This window comes from Puma concolor, chromosome B3 (genome assembly GCF_028749965.1).
Source record: "Puma concolor isolate L17-30 chromosome B3, mPumCon1.1.hap2, whole genome shotgun sequence".
In the NCBI taxonomy this organism is placed as follows: Eukaryota; Metazoa; Chordata; class Mammalia; order Carnivora; family Felidae; genus Puma; species Puma concolor.
In genome coordinates this window covers 123160842-123183839 of record NC_141672.1, presented here as the reverse complement: position 1 = coordinate 123183839, position 22998 = coordinate 123160842, and the positions used below count along the sequence as shown (strand labels likewise).

General features: G+C 41.2%; 2 protein-coding genes across 4 annotated transcripts in view; one reads left to right on the top strand and one right to left on the bottom strand.

Moving 5' to 3' along the window:
- The window catches only part of GABRB3 (gamma-aminobutyric acid type A receptor subunit beta3), a 468180-nt gene that overhangs the window by 387329 nt on the left and 57853 nt on the right, over window positions 1-22998 (bottom strand). The window lies entirely within an intron of this gene.
- The window catches only part of GABRA5 (gamma-aminobutyric acid type A receptor subunit alpha5), an 83484-nt gene continuing 66550 nt past the window's right edge, over window positions 6065-22998 (top strand). Inside the window, exons 1-4 of one of the 3 annotated variants that reach the window (XM_086711330.1) lie at window positions 6065-6121; window positions 7708-7766; window positions 8151-8307; window positions 21993-22114. In XM_086711330.1, the coding sequence (XP_086567456.1) occupies window positions 8222-8307; window positions 21993-22114 (208 nt within the window). In that variant the 5' untranslated portion in view covers window positions 6065-6121; window positions 7708-7766; window positions 8151-8221. Of the gene's footprint in view, window positions 6122-6381; window positions 6425-7707; window positions 7767-8150; window positions 8308-18399; window positions 18495-21992; window positions 22115-22998 lie in introns of those variants that run through there. The other 2 variants (XM_086711329.1, XM_086711331.1) reach the window with 2 other exon arrangements.

Sequence of the window (22998 nt, the reverse complement as noted above, 5' to 3'; positions counted from 1 at the left end):
CATATATGGTCAAATGACTTGCCAAAGATGCCAAGATCATTCAGTGACAGAAAAAAAAGTATTTTCCACAAATAGTGTTTAGAAAACTGTGCATTCATATGCAAAAGAATTAACTTGAACCTTTACCTAACACCATATGCGAAATGAACTCAACATACATCAAAGATGTACATGTAAGAGCTAAAACTTGAAGAAAATAACATAGAGGAAAGCTTCATGACTGAATTTGATAATTGGTTTGACAATGGTTACTTGCAATGTACACCAAAAGTACAGGCAACAGCAACAAAAAATAGACAAAGTGAACTTCATTAAAATGTAAAATTTTGTGCATCAAAAGACACTCTCAATCAAATAGAACAGCAACACACATAATGGGAGAAATATTTTCAAATCATATATCTGGTAAGAGATTAATATACAGAATATATAAAAAAAAACTCCTATAACACAAAAATGAAAAAAGAAATAATCCATTTCAAAACTGAGGAAATCTGTGTAGACATTTCTTGAAGGAAGATATAAAAAATGGCCAATAAGCACATTATGTGGTGCTCAACATCACTAATCATTAGGGAAATGCAAATCAAAATAACAGAGACTTATAAAACAAAAAACAAAAATGGAAAACAGGTGTTGAGGATGTGTAGAAATTGGAACTCTTGCTCTTAGGAATGCAGAATACTGTAGCCACTATTCAAAACAGCATGCCAGTTTCTCAAAAAATTAAATATGTATTACCCTATGATCCCAAAACTGTACTTCTGGGTATACATAGGAAAGAATTGAAAGCAGAGGCTTGAATAGGTACACCAATGTTCATAGCAACATGATTCACAATAGTTAAAAGGTGGAAACAACCTACATGTCCACATACACATGAATGGATAAACAAATTTTGACATATACATACTGTGGAATGTTATTCTGCCTTAAAAAGGAATGCAGTACAAATATGTGCTATAACATGTATGAATCCTGAAAAAAAATTATGACAAGTAAAATGAGGAAGACACAAAGGAAGAATTATTATATGATTCCACTGATATTAGGTACCTAGAACAGTCAAATTCTTCAGTGACAGAAAGTAGAGCAGTAGTTAACAGGAGCTGAGGGTGGGTTATGTAGTAGTTACAGAGTTTCAGCTGGGAATGATGAAAAAGTTCTGAAGATGGATAGTGGTGTTTGTTGCACAACACAGTGAGTGAACTTAATGTCACTTAATTGTACACTTAAATAGATTCAAGTGTAAATTTTATATTGTATTTTACTGGTATTAAACAAAAGATGATGTTAAAAGACAACTGACTAACAACCTATGTAGAACATGTGTGACAACAGCAGCAAATAGGACAGAGAAAAAATAGAAGCATTTTGTAAGATTCATAATCTATACATGAAATGATGTAATTTAAAGGTAGACTATATATTATTTTAAAGGTATCTATTTTAAACCCTAAAGCAACTTGGGGCGCCTGGGTGGCTCAGTCGGTTGGGCATCCGACTTCGGCTCAGGTCATGATCTCACGGTCCGTGAGTCCGAGCCCTGCGTCGGGCTCTGTGCTGACAGCTCGGAGCCTGGAGCCTGTTTCAGATTCTGTGTCTCCCTGTCTCTCTGCCTCTCCCCTGCTCATGCTCTGTCTCTGTCTCAAAAATAAATAAACGTTAAAAACAATTTAAAAAAATAAATAAATAAACCCTAAAGCAACTAGAACAAAACAAAATAAAATAGATACAACTACCAAGCCAGTGACAGAGAAAAGTGAAATCAGAATTAAAAATTGTAAATCTTTTTAAAAAACTCAATTGGTTCTATTTGTCAGGTAACATAATTTTTTTTTTAACCTTTATTCATTTATAAGAGACAGAGACACAGCACAAGCAGGGGAGGAGCAGAGAGAGGGAGACACAGAATCTGAAGCTGGCTGCAGTCTCTGAGCTGTCAACACAGAACCTCATGTGGGGCTGGAACTCACGGACCAGACCGTGAGATCATGACCTGAGCCCAAGTCGGATGTTTAACCTACTGAGCCACCCAGGTGCCCCTACATTTGCCAGGTAAGGGGGGCAGATTGAAGGGGGCAGGCTAAGTGTAAAAAGAAAAAAATGTTCTAAGGAGCCCATGCCCACAAGTAGAGTGGGGTAGGATGAGAGGATGGGTATGTATGCTTATTATTGCTAAATCTGTTTTCTATTTTTTCTCTTTTAAGAAAAGCCAGAAATTTAAAGTAGTTATTTACTCACTCATTTGCTTATTTACTTATTCATGTGAAGCCTGGTTTTTAATTGTCTCTAATATATTTTAAAGTTTATTTATTTTCGAGAGAGAAAGAGAGAGAGAGAGAGCACACATGAGTGGGGAGAGGGGCAGAGAGAGAGAAGAGAGAGAATCCCAAACAGGCTGTGAACTGTTAGTGCAAAGCCCAAAGCGGGGCTTGATATCATGAACCATGAGATCATGACCCGAGCTGAAATGAAGAGATGCTTAACTGAGCCACACAGGTGTTCCTCTAATTTATTTTAAAACAATGCTGGCTAATTAAAACATGGCCATAGTATACATGTAGCCTTCAGATTGCTAATATGTGAGCTCTAACTTAAATAAAGTGAAAATAAAATAAATACATGATGGATTGAAAACACAGAGTCTGCTTTCTGTGAATGGAGCATTTATTACTTACAGCATCCTGTACCTTCTACCCTTCTTCCTACTCTTTCTTTTGCCTTTTCTGATATTTTCTGTCAAAATTCTTTTTCTGAGTCCAAATCAGTTGTCATCTTTTCCTAGGAATTTTCCTTCTTCTAGTCAGACTTGACCTTTCTGTTTCCTTAACAGTGAAAACTCTCTTGGGGTGCCTGGGTGGCTCAGTCAGTTAAGCATCCAACTTCAGCTAAGGTCAGGATCTCCCAGTTTGTGAGTTTGAGCCCCGCGTTGGACTCTGTGCTGACAGCTTGAAGCCTGGAGCCCGCTTCAGATTTTGTGTCCCCATCCCTCTCTCTGCCCCTCTCCTACTCATGTTCTGTCTCTCAGAAATAAATAAACATTAAAAAAACAAAAAAAAAAACAAAAAAAAACCTCTCTTGTTTCTATTTGGGCAAAGCACTTAAAATTCTGCTTTGAATACCTGAGAATCAATGAGTTTATCGTTCCATTAATGAAGTATTTATTAAATTCCCACTGTGGGCTGGCACTGTGATATTCTTACCTGTTTCTGGCCTGGGTTTCTCTCCTCCCAACACTTTTTTTTTCCCCTATACAATTCCCAGGGTGAATCTCTTCTTTTTTTTTTTTTTTTTTTTTTTTCAACGTTTTTATTTATTTTTGGGACAGAGAGAGACAGAGCATGAACGGGGGAGGGGCAGAGAGAGAGGGAGACACAGAATCGGAAACAGGCTCCAGGCTCCAAGCCATCAGCCCAGAGCCCGACGCGGGGCTCGAACTCACGGACAGCGAGATCGTGACCTGGCTGAAGTCGGACGCTTAACCGACTGCGCCACCCAGGCGCCCCAGGGTGAATCTCTTCTACAATCATGTCCTTCCTCGGACCAACAAAACTATTCAGTAGCTTTTTCTTGTTGGCAGGAGGAAGTTAACTCCTTAGCTCCACATTTCCTGTCTTCTTTAACCTGGCCTCTGTGTATCTGCCTCATCTTACCTCTTGCTTTCTTTACCCTCATTTTTAGTAAATACAAAATTACATGCAGTTCCACAAAAATGCTTTATGTTGTTAAATGGGCTCTTGGCTTATGACATCCTCTACTCAACTTTTTGTCAAGCTCTGTTTCCTCATGGTGACATTGCTTCCCATGTTTTAGCCATCTCTGCAACACCTACTCACACAGAGCCTTCCTTCCCTGTCTCTGTTTTGGATGGCATACAGTGGATGTTATTGGGGCAAATGCTCCACCCATTGCCTAGCATCCCCAAGTTCAGCTATTTTAGGCTCTCACACTGGAAACTAAATTAAAAGTGAGACTGGTTAACCCTGAGGTTATGTGGAACTGGGGTGCCCTCTACTGCTTTGCAGAAGTGTAACTATGTTCCTTTATGTCATTCAATAAAAGGGCAAATATTAATGGAATAAATGGGAATTCAGTTGATAGATCATTATTCCTCAGGGCAAACACTGAATTGTATATTAAAATAAACATTTTAGTTTATTTTAGAGACTGTGTTATCATTTTATCACAGGGAGACGGTATCTAAGCCCCATGCTTGAATACAGTTTTAAAGTTTAGATTTTACTTAACAATGTCCATATATTCAATAATATGTACTGAAATTAAAACTGATAAAAAAAAACTTACCCAAAATATGGAAATTTTTAAAATAATTCATCAAAAGAATATAAATTCACTTATAGTTTATTTCATTATTTGTCCGTGACACCTTGATAAGGTATTATTGTGAAGAATTAATGTCTGTAACTCTCACTAATCCAAAAGTAATTCCTGGCATATCCACAAATTTTTTTTTTTTTGCATAAATTTCTGAATGGCTTTGTTTCATAATCTGTAAACTTTTGGATTCACTAGTTTTTTGAACTCTTTCATTTACCCTACGATGTTTAATCCTGAGAGAAGAGCAGCTATCACAGGTATCTCCGAACCTAGAATCCTAACACCTAATAGGTGAGAATTACATTAAGTTGATTCTGATTGTTTTTAATTTAATGATTTTGACCATCAACAAACTGATCAGTGTTATCTCTTTTGAAAAATTAGAAAATGAAGAAATGTATGTGTTCAAGTTAACCAGTTTAGAACCAGAATTTCAAATAAGCCTTTTATGTAATTTGTATTTCATGTAGAACCACTAGAATCAGAATGATTTAATACTGTGGCTAAATGTATGTTCAGAATAACACCTCTTGTATATTTGCAACATTCATACCATTTTATGTCCTATTCAGAAATATATTTACAGTTACTTATTTTTGGAGAATCTTGGAATTTTTGAAATGTGTAAAAGTACCAGCAGGTAGCTTAGATTTGGAATACAGAGTATTAGGCATAACTGAAAAATACAGTGACTTCACACACTGAAAGGTTAAAGATCCTTTCTGAAGCAGAGTTAGAAATTTGTCTTTTCTCACAATTATTCTGTTAAGTGACTATAAACAATGCAGTGTCACAAAAGATACAGGATAATAGTATAAATCTCATCGTGTTCTTGGTGGTTTAACTTTAAATCTTGAACATTTTCTCCTGGAGGCTTTCATAGTCAAGAGGCATCCACCTCCTGGGTAAACAAGATGCTGCGATCTTAAATTTAAGGAAGGTGCTTGCTTTTGCATCCATCTTGTTTTGTCGCTTGAAGGGGACCTTATTTCCTTCCAGTTGTCATTAGTGCCACCTCTTTGCTCTGCACCACTGAGACAGAGACAGACATACTCCTACAAACCCCAGTGTTGAAGCCCTTGTGTGCATGGGTGCAGTGCACCCATGTCTGGGTCCTAGGAGCGCTCCTTGGCGAGCTTCCTCCACTCAACCCCAGGCCTATTCTCAGGTCTTCAGACCCACAGCCCCTTGTCATTGACAAGCGGCTTCTTGTCAAGAAATAACACTTCAGGAAAAAACAAACAAACAAACAAACAAAAGCCAAATGTATACTGCAAGTAGGTAAGGGTTTAATTCTAATTTAATCCAGTTTTGCTCTGGCTTTCCCTCCTGTAGCAATGAATTGCAGATAAAATTATTTTTTAAAAAGCCTCATAAACGGGTTTATTTCTAAAGAGAATAGGAGATGAGGACATGGAGGATTGTGTTGAAGACTGAGTAAGGACACCAGGTTGGGGAGATGCTCAGCGTTGGACTTAAAAAGAATAACTCCCAGCACTGGCCCTGGCTACAGCCTTGCTGACACTCCCTTCCCAGTTCTTCTGTAAAAACGGGAAACCAGTGGTTATTACACAGGCACCCAGTATGTTCCTGAAAGCCATCAAGAAACTTCAGAAGTATGGCCTATCCCAAACCAGGCCAAGCCTCTGGCGCTGAACCCTTCCCCCTCTGTTGAGCCGGCCCGAGGGCGCATTTGGTGAGAGTCTGGCGGCCTCTACCGGAGCGCCTCTGCAGAGGAACGTTCTTCAATCCCAGAGACGACATGTGGCGCTCAGGAGAGGTGAGAGCGAGCGCGAGAGTGCACTGGGGGCGCGGGGGGATCTGCAACCGGGCAGCGCGCGGCCTCGGGCGCGGCGCAGAGCGGGGCCGCAGGGCGGCGGCGGGAGCGCCGGGCGGCTGATCCGCTCGGCCCAGGAGAACTGGGCAAGTTCGCGCTGGCAGCATGGGGCGGTGACGCCGCACCGGCCTTCCGCGCCTGCCAGCCGGGGGAGAGGAGGAGGAGGAGGAGGCGGAGGAGGAGGAGGAGGAGGAGGCGGCGGAGGCGGCGGCACCCTCGCCGACGGCTTGCCTCCCCGGCAGTGGGGTAAGAAGATGCGGTCGAGGGTGAGAGGAAGGGCGGCCCCGGCCGGGCACGCATCCCTCTCCTCCGGGCTCCGGAGCCTCGAACTGCAAGGCTGGAGATGGGAGGTGGAGAGCAGGCGGGGCGCCTGGGGCAGCCTGGAGCGCAAACTTTCCCCCGGCGACTGCGGGGGCAAGGCAGAGCGGGAGGGCAGGGGCGGCCTGAGCTGTGCAGCTCTGCCGGACGGGGCACCAGGGCGCAGCTACCGCGGGCCCGCCGGTAGGACTTGGGGGGTGGGGGACACCCGCCGCCGTCCCTGGAGCCGGAGGGGCGAAATTGCCCACCTGGAGGGCCCCGCCAGCCTCGGGGCTCTGAGGCGCGTGGTGTCCCGGAGCTGCTGGCGGGGTGGGCGCGGACTCCGCGGGGGTGTAGCGGGTGGGTCGCGCGGGCTTCTTGAGGCCGGGGGTCTCAGAGCCGCCGCTGCAGCACGCGTTTCTCGCTGAGGAGGCTCAGACCTGAGGCTGGAGCAGGGGAGAGTACGAGGGCCAGCAAAGAGCCGGGAAGGGTCGGCGAGACTGAGGCGCGGGGCGCGCTGCTGCGGACAGGGCGGGAGGCCGACCCTGCCCGGCCGCCGGCGCCAGGGTGGCCAGGCTGCGGCTCCGCAATGCTGCCCCTGAGCCCACCTGCGCCCGCAAGATCCCGCCGCGGTCAGGGGACCGTGGGAGCGGAGCCTCTCTTTGGGGGTCCTGGATCAGGGCTGAGGGCAGTAGTAGGAGGCGCCGCCGGGGCTTCCCGCATGCAGCGCGGAGTGCTCGCCGCCCCGACTCCGGCCCGGGTCTGGCGACAAGGCTCAGGACACGCGCCCAGGAGACCACCGCATGGCACCCTGCCCTTCTTGACACGAGGGCCTTCGCTTCTGAGGTGGAAGTACCTGTTGTATGTTTCCCAGTTCCGGAGTTTGCCTGGGGTCTCCTTGGGAAAATGTTCCTTGTGAACACGCGGTGTTCCTCTATCATGTGCACCTATTTGCGTTATGCGCATATTGAGAAATATGTTCTTTCGCTAAGGTTAGTTGCAGAGCCCAGGGACTGTGCCTGCCTGGACTTCAAATGCATTAATTAGGGCCCGGCACAGAGCTGAGAGACTTCCCCAAATGGAAGGATTATTAACTTATTTAGTTATGGGGACAGAATGCTGAGAATGTGGCAACCCTCTTTTGAAAGCAGTTCTTATATTATCGTGATCCTATAGAAGCTTTGTTTCTTAAATGTGCCTTTTTTCCCCTCTTTCCACATACTTTCTCTCAGCACATTGCAGAACAAGGAGTAGCTTGCTGGCTTTGAACGCGTGGCAAATATTCAGAAAGGTAAAATGATTCCACTTGTGGATTTGACAAATGCAAAATAAGTTGATCAGATAACTTCAGATATTTGTTCTAATAATAGGACTAATCGGTCATTTGATAATAAGCTGAAAAGTAAAACAAAGTAAAACGTGGAAAAATAAATTAGGAGAATGAGTCTGCACTCTGAGTAAAAGTAGAAAGAAATTAAGACATATTGTAACTCCTTTCCATGTCCCAACTTACTGCCCAGTGGACATAGGTAACAACCTGCTGTGGAGCCGTACTGGGGAAGGACAGCCAGGTTCCTTTCTTTGTAAACTGTGCATACTAGCAGTAGGATATGATTTCAGGAATGGGCACAAAAAAATTCACATTATATGCTTTTCCCTGTTGTGTACCTTTCAGCTTCAAGATCAAGTTGAAGAAAGGAACCGTTATTCCAAATTCATCTGCTTCGACTATTATTCTCATTGGGAATGGACAATGGAATGTTTTCTAGCTTTATCATGATCAAAAACCTCCTTCTCTTTTGTATTTCCATGAACTTAGCCAGTCACTTTGGGTGAGTTACCATCTATCTTTTATTTTATGGTTTTCAGTGCACAAGTGCCTTTAAGACACTTTGCTGAGTAGTACATCAACAAACCCTCACTTGCCGTCTTTGCAGTCCCCTGCCCTTCAGTTTATTGTAAATAAATAGAGTCCTTGTCCTATACCACACTGTCATTTTGAGCAAGGCTGTGCCACGTTTGGGGTCTCTGAAGTGAGTCAGAGAAAAGAGGCAGATTATGTTTTCAGAAATGGAGGCTGAGGTGGTTTCAGAATCAGCTGTGTTTTCTTCTACTTAGGTTAAAACAAGATTCATAAGCTCGCAGGCATAAAGGAGTTACTGCTTGTTGGACAAGACAATGTTCAATGTTTTGATTGCCCTCCTTGGTTCCATTATGCAAAGGGATTGCCTTTAAAGGCAAGCCCACGCTATGTGGAATTGACAGGACTTGGCAGCGGTTCTCGCCTGATCCAAAGGCCTTTAACTGTAGCCACCTGAATGCAAGTGGAGACACTAGAAACTACGCGTGTCTGAAGGTCTGCAAGACACACCTGGGCATAGGGCATTATCGATTCCTTTAAGCTCTTTCATTTCAGCCTTAGTATCAGGGTACACATTCTATGATTTTTTTCCATCAAACTAGCGATAACAGACATTCCAGGTAAATGTTTGTATAGGTGCTGATATTCCTCCACACTTTTCTCCTCCCCAAAACTGTTCCAGCTAATCAAAAGGATTGTAACTTGAAGTTGATGGACCATAATTAATAAATTAAATTTAATGACAAAAGTTGCCAAGCACTTGTTCTGTAAAAATCAGCTCCAAAAATTCCACAGTGTATTCTGCACTGATGTAAATCAGAGAAGGATCTTAAGCACACAGTGGCTCTGCTACCCAGAGACCCCTCTGGGCCACACCTCTCTGGCCATTAAGGAAGACCCTCTTAAGGTACATGACATTCTCTGTCCTCTGGACATTTTCTTCTCTTCTGACATTTCCATGTCTCTACCGAGGAGTGAGGTTTGTGACCATCCCCACATGGGGACCGGTACCCAGGTCAGTGAGGGGCATGCCTGTCCCTCAGCACGGGACATGCCTATGTTGCAGCCCTTTCAGCCATTCAGAGTATTCCCTTGGAACAGAGCATTCATTGTTATTCTTGCTTTGCTGCTCCTCTTGAGTGGACACCTTGCCTGCCCTGCCCTCAGTTTCCTTATCTGTTCAATGAAAATTTTCCTTTCCAAAGTCTCTTCCATCTGTTAAGTCCTATAAAGTATGTTGTTCCAGGTGTTCCCCTGAATGAAAGCTGCGTAAGTAAAATCATAACACAGTGCTTACATTTCCAAGTTAATACATTAGGTAGTATGTTTACTGACATACTGCATATATTTAGCAATATTTAAGAGGTAAGGAATATGCTAGGATTGGAAACATGTTTTCTTTTTAAGATTTTGGTTGAATGTATTATCGTGCTTTGCATACTCATGAAGTTTCTACACTTCCTGGTGGATGCAAGCCTGAAATATGAAGTAATGTGCATATGGAGGCTAACCATTAGACACAGCTATACTTTATTTCTTACTTAATTTGGTGGTTTTCTGAAGTTAACTTCAAAATAGAGAGATAATTGTTAGTTTCTGGAAGCTAACATTGAACAAGTGGTATAAGACCCTTCAACTTCCCTAGAGAATTAGCTGCTGGAGGAGTTTTGAATTTTTAAGGCATATGCTCAATAGTCCATCCTAAAACAATGCCTGCTAACTGCAAAAAATACATGAGACACAGAATATCAATTAAAAAAATCCTTAATTCCCCCACACAGAAATTATCATCCTTTATATTTTGGTGTCTTCTTCCCCTTATTTCTATGGATATTTTTATATAGTTGGGATCATACCGCACCTTCAGTTTTGTACTGTGCTTTTTTTTTCATGTTGTTTTGTTATTACAGACTCTTTAATATTTATGATTTAAAAAAGGATGAGTATTATTACAGTGCATGAATGCTTCATCATCTAGTATTTTCCTAATTTGGGATGTTTATATTCTTTCCGATAACGCTGTTATAAATTGTCCTATAGTGAACATACTTGCGTATAACTATTTTAAGTATTTGAAACTATTTCTATTAGAAGATATTCCTGTAAGTGGAATTTTGGGTCAGGTTTCCAGACTGCTTCTAACTTGTGATCCTGTGGGTTTAGTTGCATTTAGTGAAGTAGGGTGTCTAGCAAAATGGGAAGGGGGATTTCAAAAATCTGGCTAGCAAGGTGTGGCTTTCAACAACCAGCCACAAAAGACATTTTAACATCTGGGAGCACAAGTTTCTATTGATTTCCTTTATTATACGAGGCTCCTCTCACTTGCTTATTACTTTAAATGTACTTAAGAATGATTTTGTTAATTGCAAAAAAAAAAAGTTTCTTAACACTCATTTGACTTAAAATCTTGACAAAACAATAGCTATCACAATATGGAGCACCTATTGCTATGTTATCTGTTTTAGGTAAATCCTAGGAGGAACCTTATAAGCTAAGCATCATTAGCCCAGTCTTATAGTTAGAGAAGGGAAAGTCGGGGAGCGGGGTTAACCCAGGCAGTAACTGCTAGGATTTGTTACTTAGCACTCCTCAGTGATTTAACCCTAGTGGTCCTTGGCCAAACAGAGCTTGCTAGTAGGTCTGAGTCAAACAAATCTATAAAGGAAGGGAATGTAATTCTGAAAGCTATTCTATGCAGTGGGGTAGAGAGTGTTTTTTGTTTTGAGATTAGGGGGGAAAAAGAGTAGTGGTAAGTTCTGTCTTTCCTCCCTAAAGAGTTTGTGTGATTGGGTTCCAAATAGAGATGAAAGAAGAAGCATGCAAGGTCCTAACTTGAACATTTTAGGACAAGAGAAATACTGACTCCTGCAAATAAAAGAAACCAGACAACTGGTGGAGGGTAAAGAGGGTTACACAAGACTGGTCAGTGAGCCAAAGGAAAGAGGCAAGTGTGAGCTTTTGTGCATATACAAGGTTATACTCAGTGTTTGTGACAAGTATGTGGATTTGGCAATCAGAAAATTTATAAATCTGATAAGTAAAATATATTTGGTAATTATATGACAATTAATGTGAAATTGCTTTTAAAGTATATGAGTATTGTTTCTTTTGCTTCTCTCGATTTGATTAGAGTCACCAGCAGCTCATTTCAATAGCCTTTATAATTCTTTTATTAGTTTTAAGTTACATAACAGAGCATGAGTCAAACATATAATGGGACAGAGGCCTTATTTAACTGTCAGCCTTATGCTATGTCACATTTGGAGACTGAATCATTATAATTATTTTAATAAGACCAGTAATCAGAAGTACAGGGTATAGAAAAACTAGCACAGAAACAATATTTGAATCAATATAATATCAAAATGCATAATATTAAATTTAAACTGGAATTGATTTATCATCATTTGAAAAATCACTTTATCGGAATCAATTGACAAATGATAATTATAAGATAAAATTGAGTATTATCAACTTAATAATAGTAAAATCTGTTTCCATTCATTTATTTGTATTAAATATATTTTAGATGTTTATCTATTGGAAAAGAAAAAGTGCATTAGAATTTTATTACATGGGAGCTACCATTCCAATGTACTTTGGTAAACAGTGTTTTATAATTAGCAATTAAAAGCAGACTCTTGTAGAAGTAACTTATGAAAATGAATAGATAAAGTTATTCTTTATCTGACTACATGCATGTGCTAACCTGTACCTTTGGTTTCATGAAGAGAGCTTTTTCATACACATTCTCAAGGATGGTTCTTTTCTTTTAGCTTGAGCAGAAAGTGCAATCTCTGAATCATTCAGCTACTCACAATGTCTTTTTAAATGGCAAGTTCTCTCTTTTGAATCCCCAGATGGCAAGTTCTTCCTGTACTGTGGCTGCAGGTTCATGAGGTCCAGGACAAATGGTCACTGTAATAATTATCAAAAAGCACACAGAAGCACCACCTAAGCAGTTAGGACACTGGCAGGTGATGGGACATCTTAAGTGCAGGGTGCAGAGAAGGCCAGAGATCAGAAAGGTAGATCTTGCATATAGCAAAAATTTGGTGATTAAGGTGATTAAGGTCTTAAGGTGATTAAGACCTTGCTACAGAGTAATGCCCAACATTTTTTAAGGTACCAAAAGAAAATACTTCCAATTACATGCTCTATAGAGGAAACTTTTAGCATGTTCCTCATGCCAACAGGCAGTGAGCTTAGCAAAGCTTAGGAGGACAGTCGGCCAGCACCAACCTAGCCGACCCGGTCTGGCGATCAGCTCCAAGATGAGTCACTGGCTTGGTTCAAGGGGAGAAGGAGAATATGGGCTTTTGGATTTTTACAAGGGTGCGATTGCATAACATGCATATTTTAATTTGTGTGAAATTTGAGAACAAAATATTAGAATCAAAAGTAAAAAGAAATCTTATCATAGAACTCTGTTGGTAGCAACAATAATTATCATTGTTTGTATGGGTTTATATTTCCTTCATTTCTAGAAAGCATTTCCAGAAAATGTACTATTTAATTTTCTACTATGAAAAAAACTCCTTTTGTAAGTGAAAAGAGTTCAGGCTTGAGAGCATAGGGAAATGTGTCTAATTTTCAGAATCAGGATCCATATCAGGCCTCAGGGCCTGGACCAGTGCTCTCCATTGCAGGACCTTCTCCAGAATGTCTAATATTTAAGGTGCAATCAAAAGGGAAAGGAGGAGGGTGGAAATCTATAGATTGGGAACAAAAGAATGTCCTAATCTAGAACTCAAATAACACTGTTCTAAAGATAGTGTGTCTGCCACAGCTCAAATAAAATCAAACACAAAATATGTCCTATGAAATAAAATATTATAGAGAAGGGATATGATAGTAAAAGTAAGATATGCTAGGAAACAGGCTTTAGCAGTTCACTGAAAACTCTATTTCATTTGTATTTATTTAACAAGTTATTTCAAAACCAAAAAGCAAACCTAAAAATAAATGAAATCCAAGACCAGATCATTTTCAATTTTAACAAAACAAAAAAATTGGACCATGACTCTATAATCAAACTAGATCCTATTCTAGGACCCCTGTTAAGTTTATAGAGATAGCACTAGGTATCACTTTGACAGAGAGCAGTCAGGCTGCTCTGATCTCTGTTGCTGCATGCTCACTGTGTGGCTACAGAGGAATTTCTAAACCTGCCTGCAACTCAGTTTCCTAATCTCAAAGTGGAGTTAATAATGGATCCTACGTCACAGGGCTGATGTGAAGGATATGTTGCTGAATGTATGCTAAATGCTGAAACAAGGCCAGGTAGGGAGGGGTTGCTAAGTATAGGCTAGCTATCTTTCTGGATGTTGTGACCAGGAGACACCCAAAGTTTGCTAGACCTACAGGGTAAGCTTGGTGCTGGGCCAGGGCCTAAGCATAGCAAAGTCAATAACTTTAATCACGTCTGCAAAGTCTTCTTGCCATATAATGTAGTACATCCAGAGTCACAAACTGAGATTACAATGTGAGCATCGTGGAGAACATTGCCCTGCTGCTAGTAGCATCAATGTGTATTGAGTCCTCACTATGTTCCAGGCACTGTTCTAGGTGCTGAGTTCCTGTGGTGGGCAGAGTAGAGAATGCCTTCAAGGAGGGTGCATTCTGGTTTTTACATGTCAGTTGGGTCACAATTGCTATTAAGAATTATTTAGAGTAGGAGACAGTGAGTGTACTGAAGGTAGATGCTTGAACAAACATCTGAGGGATGTGAGGATGTGAGCAGTGCGGTTCATGGAGAAGGCTGAACAAGTGAGAGGAGGAACGAGTGTATCAGCATGCTTGGATGGTAGGCACAGCAAGGAGGCCAGGATATTGAAAGGAAAGACTGGTAAGAGGCATAATCAGAGGGGCAGTGGGGCAGTGGGGGAAAGGGTCATATGGTGAAAGAATTTGTAGGCCATGCTAGGAAGAGCAGTTGGCTCTTATTTTGTAAGTCAAAGAAGGTCTGGGATTAGTTTTAAGTAGGAGTGAAGTATGATCCAATTGAGGTGTGACAGTAATGTGACTTAAACTTTAAAACTTGCTCTGGCTGCTGAGTGGAAGATAGAACAGAATCTGGGGCAGGGGTGGTTAGTAAAGGAAGGAGCAGTCAGGGCAGTTAGGAGGCGAATGCAGTGACCAGGGGAGGGATGATTTTTGGCCAGTGGGGTTTGTTAGTAGATTGACATGGGCATGAAAGAAAGGAGTCAAGGATGACCCCCCTCCCCCCACTGGTATTTGACCTGAAAACATGACAGATTCAATTGCCTGTTGCTGGGCTGGAGAAGACAGTAGTTAAAAAGGTTCTAGTGAAAATCTTCAGTGCAGTTATGGACATGTTAAGCCCTGTTAGATATCCAAGTGGCCAGACAGCCATTGGATACAGAGGTCCAGAGTTCAAAAAAGATTGGGGCTAGAGACATTAACTTTAAGTTTTTCATATATGGGAGATATTTAAAGCCATTAGATTGGTTGAGATCATTTAGGGATTGAATATAAACCAAAAAAAGGTCCCTGGACTGTGCCCTGTGTAAGTTTAGGAAGGCAAGGGGGTGGGGGCAAGTGAGAGGAGGAGGTCAGTGAATATAGGAAGAACAAAGAGGGCAGCATCCTGAGGCCAAGACGAGGAAGTGTTGTAAGAAGGGAGATGTGGTCAAATAAGGACTGAGAGCTGATTGTTGGATTGGGCATTGTGCAGTAGCATCCAGAAGAAAGGCTTCTTTGGGATGTAGGCAGTGAAAGCCAGACTGGAGTGGGTCCAAGAGAAGGAAGGAAAGGCAGCAGAGATTTCTAGGATAGACAACTCTTCAGTGAGGTTTGAGTAGAAGAGGGGCAAAGAATGGAATGCTAACTGGAAGGGAATATAAGGTGAATGAAAGACATGTTAAAGACCTGATATGTTACAACAAATGTAATTGATGATAGAAATTATTAAGGATGGAGGGAAAACCATGTGTAATAAACACCAGGATGGTTCATGTGCAGCATAATCACACACAGGGGGCATCCTGTGTGGTTGGGGAGAGTCTAGGGAAGTGGGTAGGTTTAGATGAAGGGGGTGTGGCCTATGAGATGGGAGACCGACTTTTTACCTTGTAGGCGGTATGATTCTGAGCTGGGCTGCAGTGAAATGGACAAGAGTAAAGAGACTACATGAAGGGTGCCAGCAGGGTTAGGCTTGAGCACTATTTAGGGAGCTGATAGGCAGGGCTGGGGGCACCTTTGATGTGAGGCCCATGGCAGTGAAAACAATCTAAGAGTTCTGACATAATGTTTCATGGCCATGACTTCGTCCACATGAGACACATTTCAAGTCCATGTTTCCACCACAAGGGGGGACAACTCTTATTTGGAAACTTAAGATTGACTTTCATTGTCTAGCTAGTGTTCACCATGTTTGTTATTTTCTTTTATATAGTTTTTCAAATGGTTAAAGTGGTGTGCAGTGGAAATTTAGATGTCTCAGGGAAACATCACACAACGGTGCCACTTAGAGGTACTTATTTAATGAGATTAAAGTGACAAGCAAATAAACTGAAGATATATTTCTTAGAAGTAATTAAATGCTATGGAAAGAATGCAGAAAGAAATGCAATTTAAGAAGACAGGGAAGCTGCCACTTAAAAGCAACTTAGTTCCATTCCCAAAGTAAGTTCATTGCCATTATGGATCCCATTTTATATAAATCAAAAATGGCAGTCAATATAAGCAGAGATAACATCACAAAGAAATGCATCACTCCTAGCCTTCAATAGCACCATTTGTGGTACATTACTCAACAGACTTTTCTAAACCCCAGAAAGGGTGACATAACTCTTGAACTTGTACCCTTTTAAATGCCAAAATAAGACCTCATCAGGCATTATTTGGAAAATGAAATACCTTTAAAGATGGAATCTGCAACATATTGTTGTTGTTATTATTATCATTAGAAATTATAATACTGAGATAAAGTTATATTGGAGTAAAATCTTTCACAGTTCCTCAAGAACAAAATTACTCTGAGATTAAATTAATAATGCAACTCACTTTTCAGAGCAATGCATGGATTCTACTACAGGGTTAACTCTGTGTGGTAACTGTCTGATTTGGGGGGTAACTTGTTTGGGATTCCCTATCCTGCTGTGCTCAGACTCCTCCCCACATCTTCCCTAAGAAACCTTGCTGGTGGCTCCAGCAACCGCATCTCTATCACCATTGCAATTGCCTGGGTAACTGGCCTTGCCCCTGCCAAGTCCATCATCTGCAAAGTGCCCAAGAGCCACAGGTAAAGTAAGTGACCCCTGTCTAACTGCTTTGAAGCTCCCACTACCTTCAGGACTGACCCTAGGAGTGCAACATGGCATGTGAAGTCCTTTATGGTTTGATATGTGCTGCTCTCCACTGACATGCATTACTTTACTCACCAAGGTTCTTTACTACCCTCTGCAAACATCATCATTTCCTACCCTGAGGCCACTGCTCACAATCCCTTCAACATCTCCTTCTTTAGCTTGAGACTAGATCTTCATGTTTAAAGTCTCAGGTCAGTTCTCTTCTCCTCCTCTAGCACTGTACATAGCTCCTTCTCTTTCCTTTGTTTTCCTAGAATGTCCTATGTATCACATAGATCCCTACATCTACGATGTGCTATTGAAATCCTCTGTGAACATGACTGATTCTCTTAGAACACAGCTCTGTCTGACAGGTTGGGGATACCATCTTTGTCATCTTCACATCCTCGGTACTTACCACAACACCAGGAACATACATGATTGACATCCCAAATACATCTGTTGGCCTGAGCTGTTGGAATAAGCACTGAGCTCATCATACAGCCTCTTGAAGATGTAATGGAGGAGAGAAGCTCTCTGAGGTCATTTATAGTCACTCTGGCACTTGGCTTACAAACCATCCTTTCCATTTCCAATCTAGATAGTCTTAGAGCAGTTGCTCTCCACTATGGCTGCACATGAGGATCACTTGGGAATCTTAAAAAAAATAATAATAATAATACCTGTAGCTGTTTCTCAGGGAGCAATTAAAGCCAAATCTCTAGGGCCTAGAAATCAGAATGAAGCTAATGCAGGAGTCCAAAATCAAATGCCTTGAAGAAGTCAGATGTAAGACAACTGGGAAAAGTGGAAAATTTGCAAAATAGCAAGAGTTTACCCTTTCTGAAGACATTCATGTTTATTTTTCTTAAACAGTGTGTTAAACCCACTAGTGGACGAAATTTATTTTAATTTCTCATTCTCCACTTCACCTCCTAAGTGTCTGAACAGTCCAGAACTTATCTGATGGGGTACCATTGTGTAGTTTTTTGAGAAGACCTTCCACACCTCTGAGCTTCACTCTGCTGTCCTACTGTGCCCACCCATGTCCCTGCCCATTTAACAATCACCACCTTCCTTTCTCAGGCTAGAATATGGGGCTTAGTGACCTAATTTCCTTATTTTTCAGGCTAAAATAATTGGAAAAGTGTTTAAGTTTAGAGATCATGTCCTAGCATCTTTTGTAAGAACGAATATTTGAGCAAGGAAATCAGGGTGTTTTAACAAGTATGGTTGGTTCTGCGTTTCCTTTAGGACTCCCTTTCTGGAACATCAGTAATTTGGCAGTGTTGGAACTATTCACATGGACTAAATGTGACATGTTTTTATAGACAATATGCACTAAATATAAGGAAACAATTCATATTTTAAGAGAATCTAATTAATCCTAATACTGAAGCGTCAGCTGCCAAAATTTTCAAGTATTTCTATTATGTCCAAGGTTATTGTCAGTAATAATGGATTTTGTTTCAGCTCACAAAAATCCATTCCCCCAGAGAGCTGAGCTTATCTTTGAAGCAATTGTGTATTTACAGTTGACCTAAGGATCAGCAGAGTTCTTTGGTTATACTCAATACAGTTCTGAAATGGAATGTCGGCAAGCTCAAGCCTGCCTTCTGAACCTAAGTGGAGTGAGTGTTTAAAGAGATGAGGGAGTCTTGTGTTTCTACCCAGAGACTTCATAGATGTAACTTTGCATTATTGCTCATTGAAGGCATAGCCCAGTGTTTTTGTATTATTTTGGTTTCAAGTGGCTTCAACTAATCAAAATGGAACAAAGCAAGCTAAAGTTACTCTGTACCTTAGAAGCAGCCCTGGAAGATTATGCACCTTGAGAGAGGAACAGGTAAGTTTGCCAGACATTTGTGAGATTCTCCTGTGTGTAGGCATATCATTTGCTTTCTGTGATACAAAAAGGGCCTTTGTCTCCATGATTGTGGAAATGGTGCATTTCATAACCACATGCTGCAAATTAGTCATTTTTAGGATGACCTATGACCTGAGAAGGGCTACCAGTTGGTCCTGAGAGAAAACCTCGACTCCTGCTCTGAAAAGCATTTTCAGAGACTCTTTTAGAACTCGTTTCCTACCTCCTGGGTCCTATCCTCAGTAAATGCAGAGAAGCCACAGCAAACCCCAGCCATAGCTCTATCATGAATAGGCCACAGATAAGTACAAGAAGCACTTATGTCAGAATAGGGCACATATTGAAACTTTTCCAATAAAACTGTAATGATGTGTGAAGGGGTATAAATAGCCCTCCCCCCCACCTTTAAAAAAAATTCTGGCTAATAAGTAGAAGATGAGATTTGGGATTCTTAAGCTTTGCATCCTACTGGATTGATATTGGCAATGATTTGGGTATTTGTGAAGTAGGATTCAGAGCCAAATGGGATTGTGTTTCTTTGAAACTGTGGTGAAGCAGTGCATCAGAGGGCCAAGGAAAGCAGTGGTCATGGAGATGACCCCCACAAGTGGACAGTGTTGGGAATATCTCAAATGGTCAGTGATGTAGTTAAGTATTTGTCTCCTAATACTCTTCAGGCTGTTCGGATCAAATGTAATTTGAGAACATTTCACAACAGGTAATAAATAACATAGAAAAATATATTTGAAACATTGGTATGATTTTTCTTTTCTTTTTTTCTGATAGTGATGTTATTTTTTAATCAAAATTTTTGAAATATAATTGATAGTATAATGTGTTGATTTAATACATTTATATATTACAGTATGTAGCCTTAGCTTATACCTCCATCATGTCACATAATTATCATTTCTTTTTTGTGGTGAGAACATTTAAGATCTAATCTTTTAGAAAATTTGAAGCTTATAATACAATATTGTTGACCATAATCACTATGCTGTACATTAGATCTCCAGAATGTAATCATCTTCTAGTTGAAAGTGTATACCCTTTGAACAACATCCCATTTCCCCCACTCAGCCCCTGGTAACCACCGTTCTACTATGTTTGTACAAGTTTGTCTTTTGTAGATTGCACATGGAAGTAATATACTTTTTATGCTAGTGTGTATGCTCTCCCCTCTATTCTAAGTTAGAGATCCAGTGAAGACTGGCCCTGCCCCCAAACCGGACATTTAGACATAGCTTAGAATTGAATGACCAAACTTACTGATAAAAGTTATGAACATCATACGAGGTGGACAGTGAGGCCAGATGTTGTTTGAGCAGTTTACACAACTGGGCAAATGCAAAATATCACTGTTTCTTTCTCTCACAAATCTGGAAGGCAGTATTAAGGCCTTTTGTCCAGGTATTAGGTCTGTGAGACTGAGTTCTTCATCATTCTAAAGTGTGAAACTACAGCAGATGTCAGAGAAAAGGGAATTTAATATTTTCAAACACTAAGTCCTAGAGTAAAATATTGTATCTGTGGGCTGCATACGAACAGGACTGAATTTTAGCTTGTTAGAGATTCAATTATATGCAGTTGATGATGTGAAAATTAGATCAAAAGAACTTTATACTCTCTCATTCAAAACAGAATAGCTTCAGAGCAGTAAAGAATTGATTTGTTTAGATGCAATCGATAAAAATGACCCAAGTTTCAAGAACTGGGTGGGGCAAGCACACATCAATTCTACTCTCAGCAGCCAACTGCTGATGGTCAGTCTCACTCTCATTTCAGACAATTTATGGAAAAGAAATAGTCACATGGAGAGCTGGGGTACCACAGCAGGCACTTCAGAGAAGTTCCAGGGGTCTCCTGTTCTTCTCCCAAGCGCCAAGGATGCTAACTTCCTGGGGCCCACAGCTGGCTTTCAGCTGCATAAGTTCTCCTTGTATCCGCACCAAATGTGTATGTTGAATTCTTGAAAATTCCAAACATCTCGCTTTTTGCAAGATTTGAAAGCAGCTGTAGAATCCTGTGGTGCGATCCATGTTTCTGAGGTGTATTACCATCTTCTAGACCGGTGACTTTCTTTCCCTCCCAAGTAACTTCTTCAGTTTACCCACATCTGCAGAGGGCAGTTTCTCATTTCCATTTGCCCCATCTACATAAACTTTTGGGGCCTGGATAACTTCACTGAATTGGGAAAACCAGAATTGTTCTTCGGTTTTTCTTTGAAGGTTCAGCCTGCTTTTCTTGGGGTTTTACTATAAGTCTGACATACTGGGTCATTCAGAATACTGTGCTTCTCGAGTCCCTTATCTGAGGCAATTCTGGGTAAACCCTAATAAGGGCTTTCAGACTGGTCTTTACACCTCATGGCTCCTGGGTCATGTGCTTTGTTTTGTCTGGACCTGAATGTGCCAGCAACAGGCAGTGCTGATGAGTAGGGAAGCCCAGAGAGATTTCATAAACTTTTGTTTCTATCACCATATGATTGTTTCTGTCACCATATTCTTCATAGCACAAATGCTCCCAATTAGCGATGCAGTGAAATTTGGGCCCAACAATCTTATCTTTCAGATTGCATAGATTTTGAATGTCCTCTCCACACCCCACTGCTCATCACAGGTGATTCACTAATATGAAGACTCAGTTTTTCAGTATTTATTTATTTATTTATTTATTTATTTTTTAAAGATTTTTTTTCAACGTTTATTTATTTTTGGGACAGAGAGAGACAGAGCATGACCGGGGAGGGGCAGAGAGAGAGGGAGACACAGAATCGGAAACAGGCTCCAGGCTCTGAGCCATCAGCCCAGAGCCTGACGCGGGGCTCGAACTCACGGACCGCGAGATCGTGACCTGGCTGAAGTCGGACGCTTAACCGACTGCGCCACCCAGGCGCCCCCAGTTTTTCAGTATTTAAACCAAACTTCTGAAATCCCCTAAGAGTGGATTAGGTTCTGCTAGTCTATGGATAGTGGCTATTGTTTTAAAAATGGCTATGGGGCGCCTGGGTGGCTCAGTCGGGTAAGCGGCCGACTTCAGCTCAGGTCATGATCTCGCGGTCCGTGAGTTCGAGCCCCGCGTCGGGCTCTGGGCTGATGGCTCAGAGCCTGGAGCCTGCTTCCGATTCTGTGTCTCCCTCTCTCTCTGCCCCTCCCCCGTTCATGCTCTGTCTCTCTCTGTCTCAAAAATAAATAAATGTTTAAAAAAAAAAAATGGCTACACTGTGCCTCGGAATCAGGGAAGGATGGATTTTTGAGCATGATGTCAGGACGAACAGCCCAGAGCCAGCACACTCTCTGGAAATTCAAGAATTAAGGCTTATTTATGAAAAACAATATCCTGGATTAGTAGAAGAGACTGTTTTCAGGTGCCTTCCCTCCAAGACAAGTCACCATATTATGTTTTTGTTTTCTGTATTTTGAGAAGAATTTTTAAATTCTTAATGCAAGTTTTAACTCTTGTTTCTCTGTTAAAAAGCTTTTCACAAATGCCAACCAGTTCAGTAAAAGATGAGACCAATGACAACATCACAATATTTACCAGAATCTTGGATGGGCTCTTGGATGGCTATGACAATAGACTGCGGCCTGGCCTTGGAGGTGAGTGGGTTCTCAGCTGCAGCCCGCTAGACCCCAGAAAAAGCTTACACTCAATCTCAAGCTCACATCTGCTGTGATTCAACCAATTCATTAAGGAGCTTTTTGCCAGAGTTTAAACTGATAGTTGTTGCCAAGGTTCTTACATCCTTTATATTCATTACCTAGGTACAAGAAGCTGGGGGATGTGGTCTCCATGCAAACTCCCTCTTCCTTAGATAATCCTAACATCCATTCTTTTTTTTTTAACGTTTTGTTTATTTTTGAGACAGGGAGAGACAGAGCATGAACAGGGGAGGGTCAGAGAGAAGGAGACACAGAATCTGAAACAGGCTCCAGGCTCTGAGTTGTCAGCACAGAGCCCAATGCGGGGCTTGAACTCACAGACCGAGAGATCATGACCTGAGCCCAAGTCGGCTGCTTAACTGACTGAGCCACCCAGGCGCCCCACCCCCCAACATCCATTCTGCTTCATTTAAGGAGGAACCAGTTCTTATGTGTTACTAAAGCCAACACTACCTTAAGTTAAGAAATAATTTATAATCAAGTTCCTACTTTTGTACTGATGCAAGTCTTTTTCACAAATACACTGTTTAATGCAATTGTTCTTTCCATCTTATATATTATGTTTAATCTTTTCACTAATCATTGTATTTACTTTAACCCCATGGAAATTGATAAAAATAAGTGGATAGCAAAATGCACTTTCTGGGTTCAATTTAGCAAAGCTTAATTTTGTGCTGAGAATTGTGTGCTGTTTCCAGGCATTTGCAATGCCATTGACTCGAGTCCATTTAGATGTAGTGCATTTGAACTTACTCCATTAAGTAAGTTTGAGACCCTCTAACAACTACATTCTTAGAGGAAAAAGTAGTTCTTTTCCATTA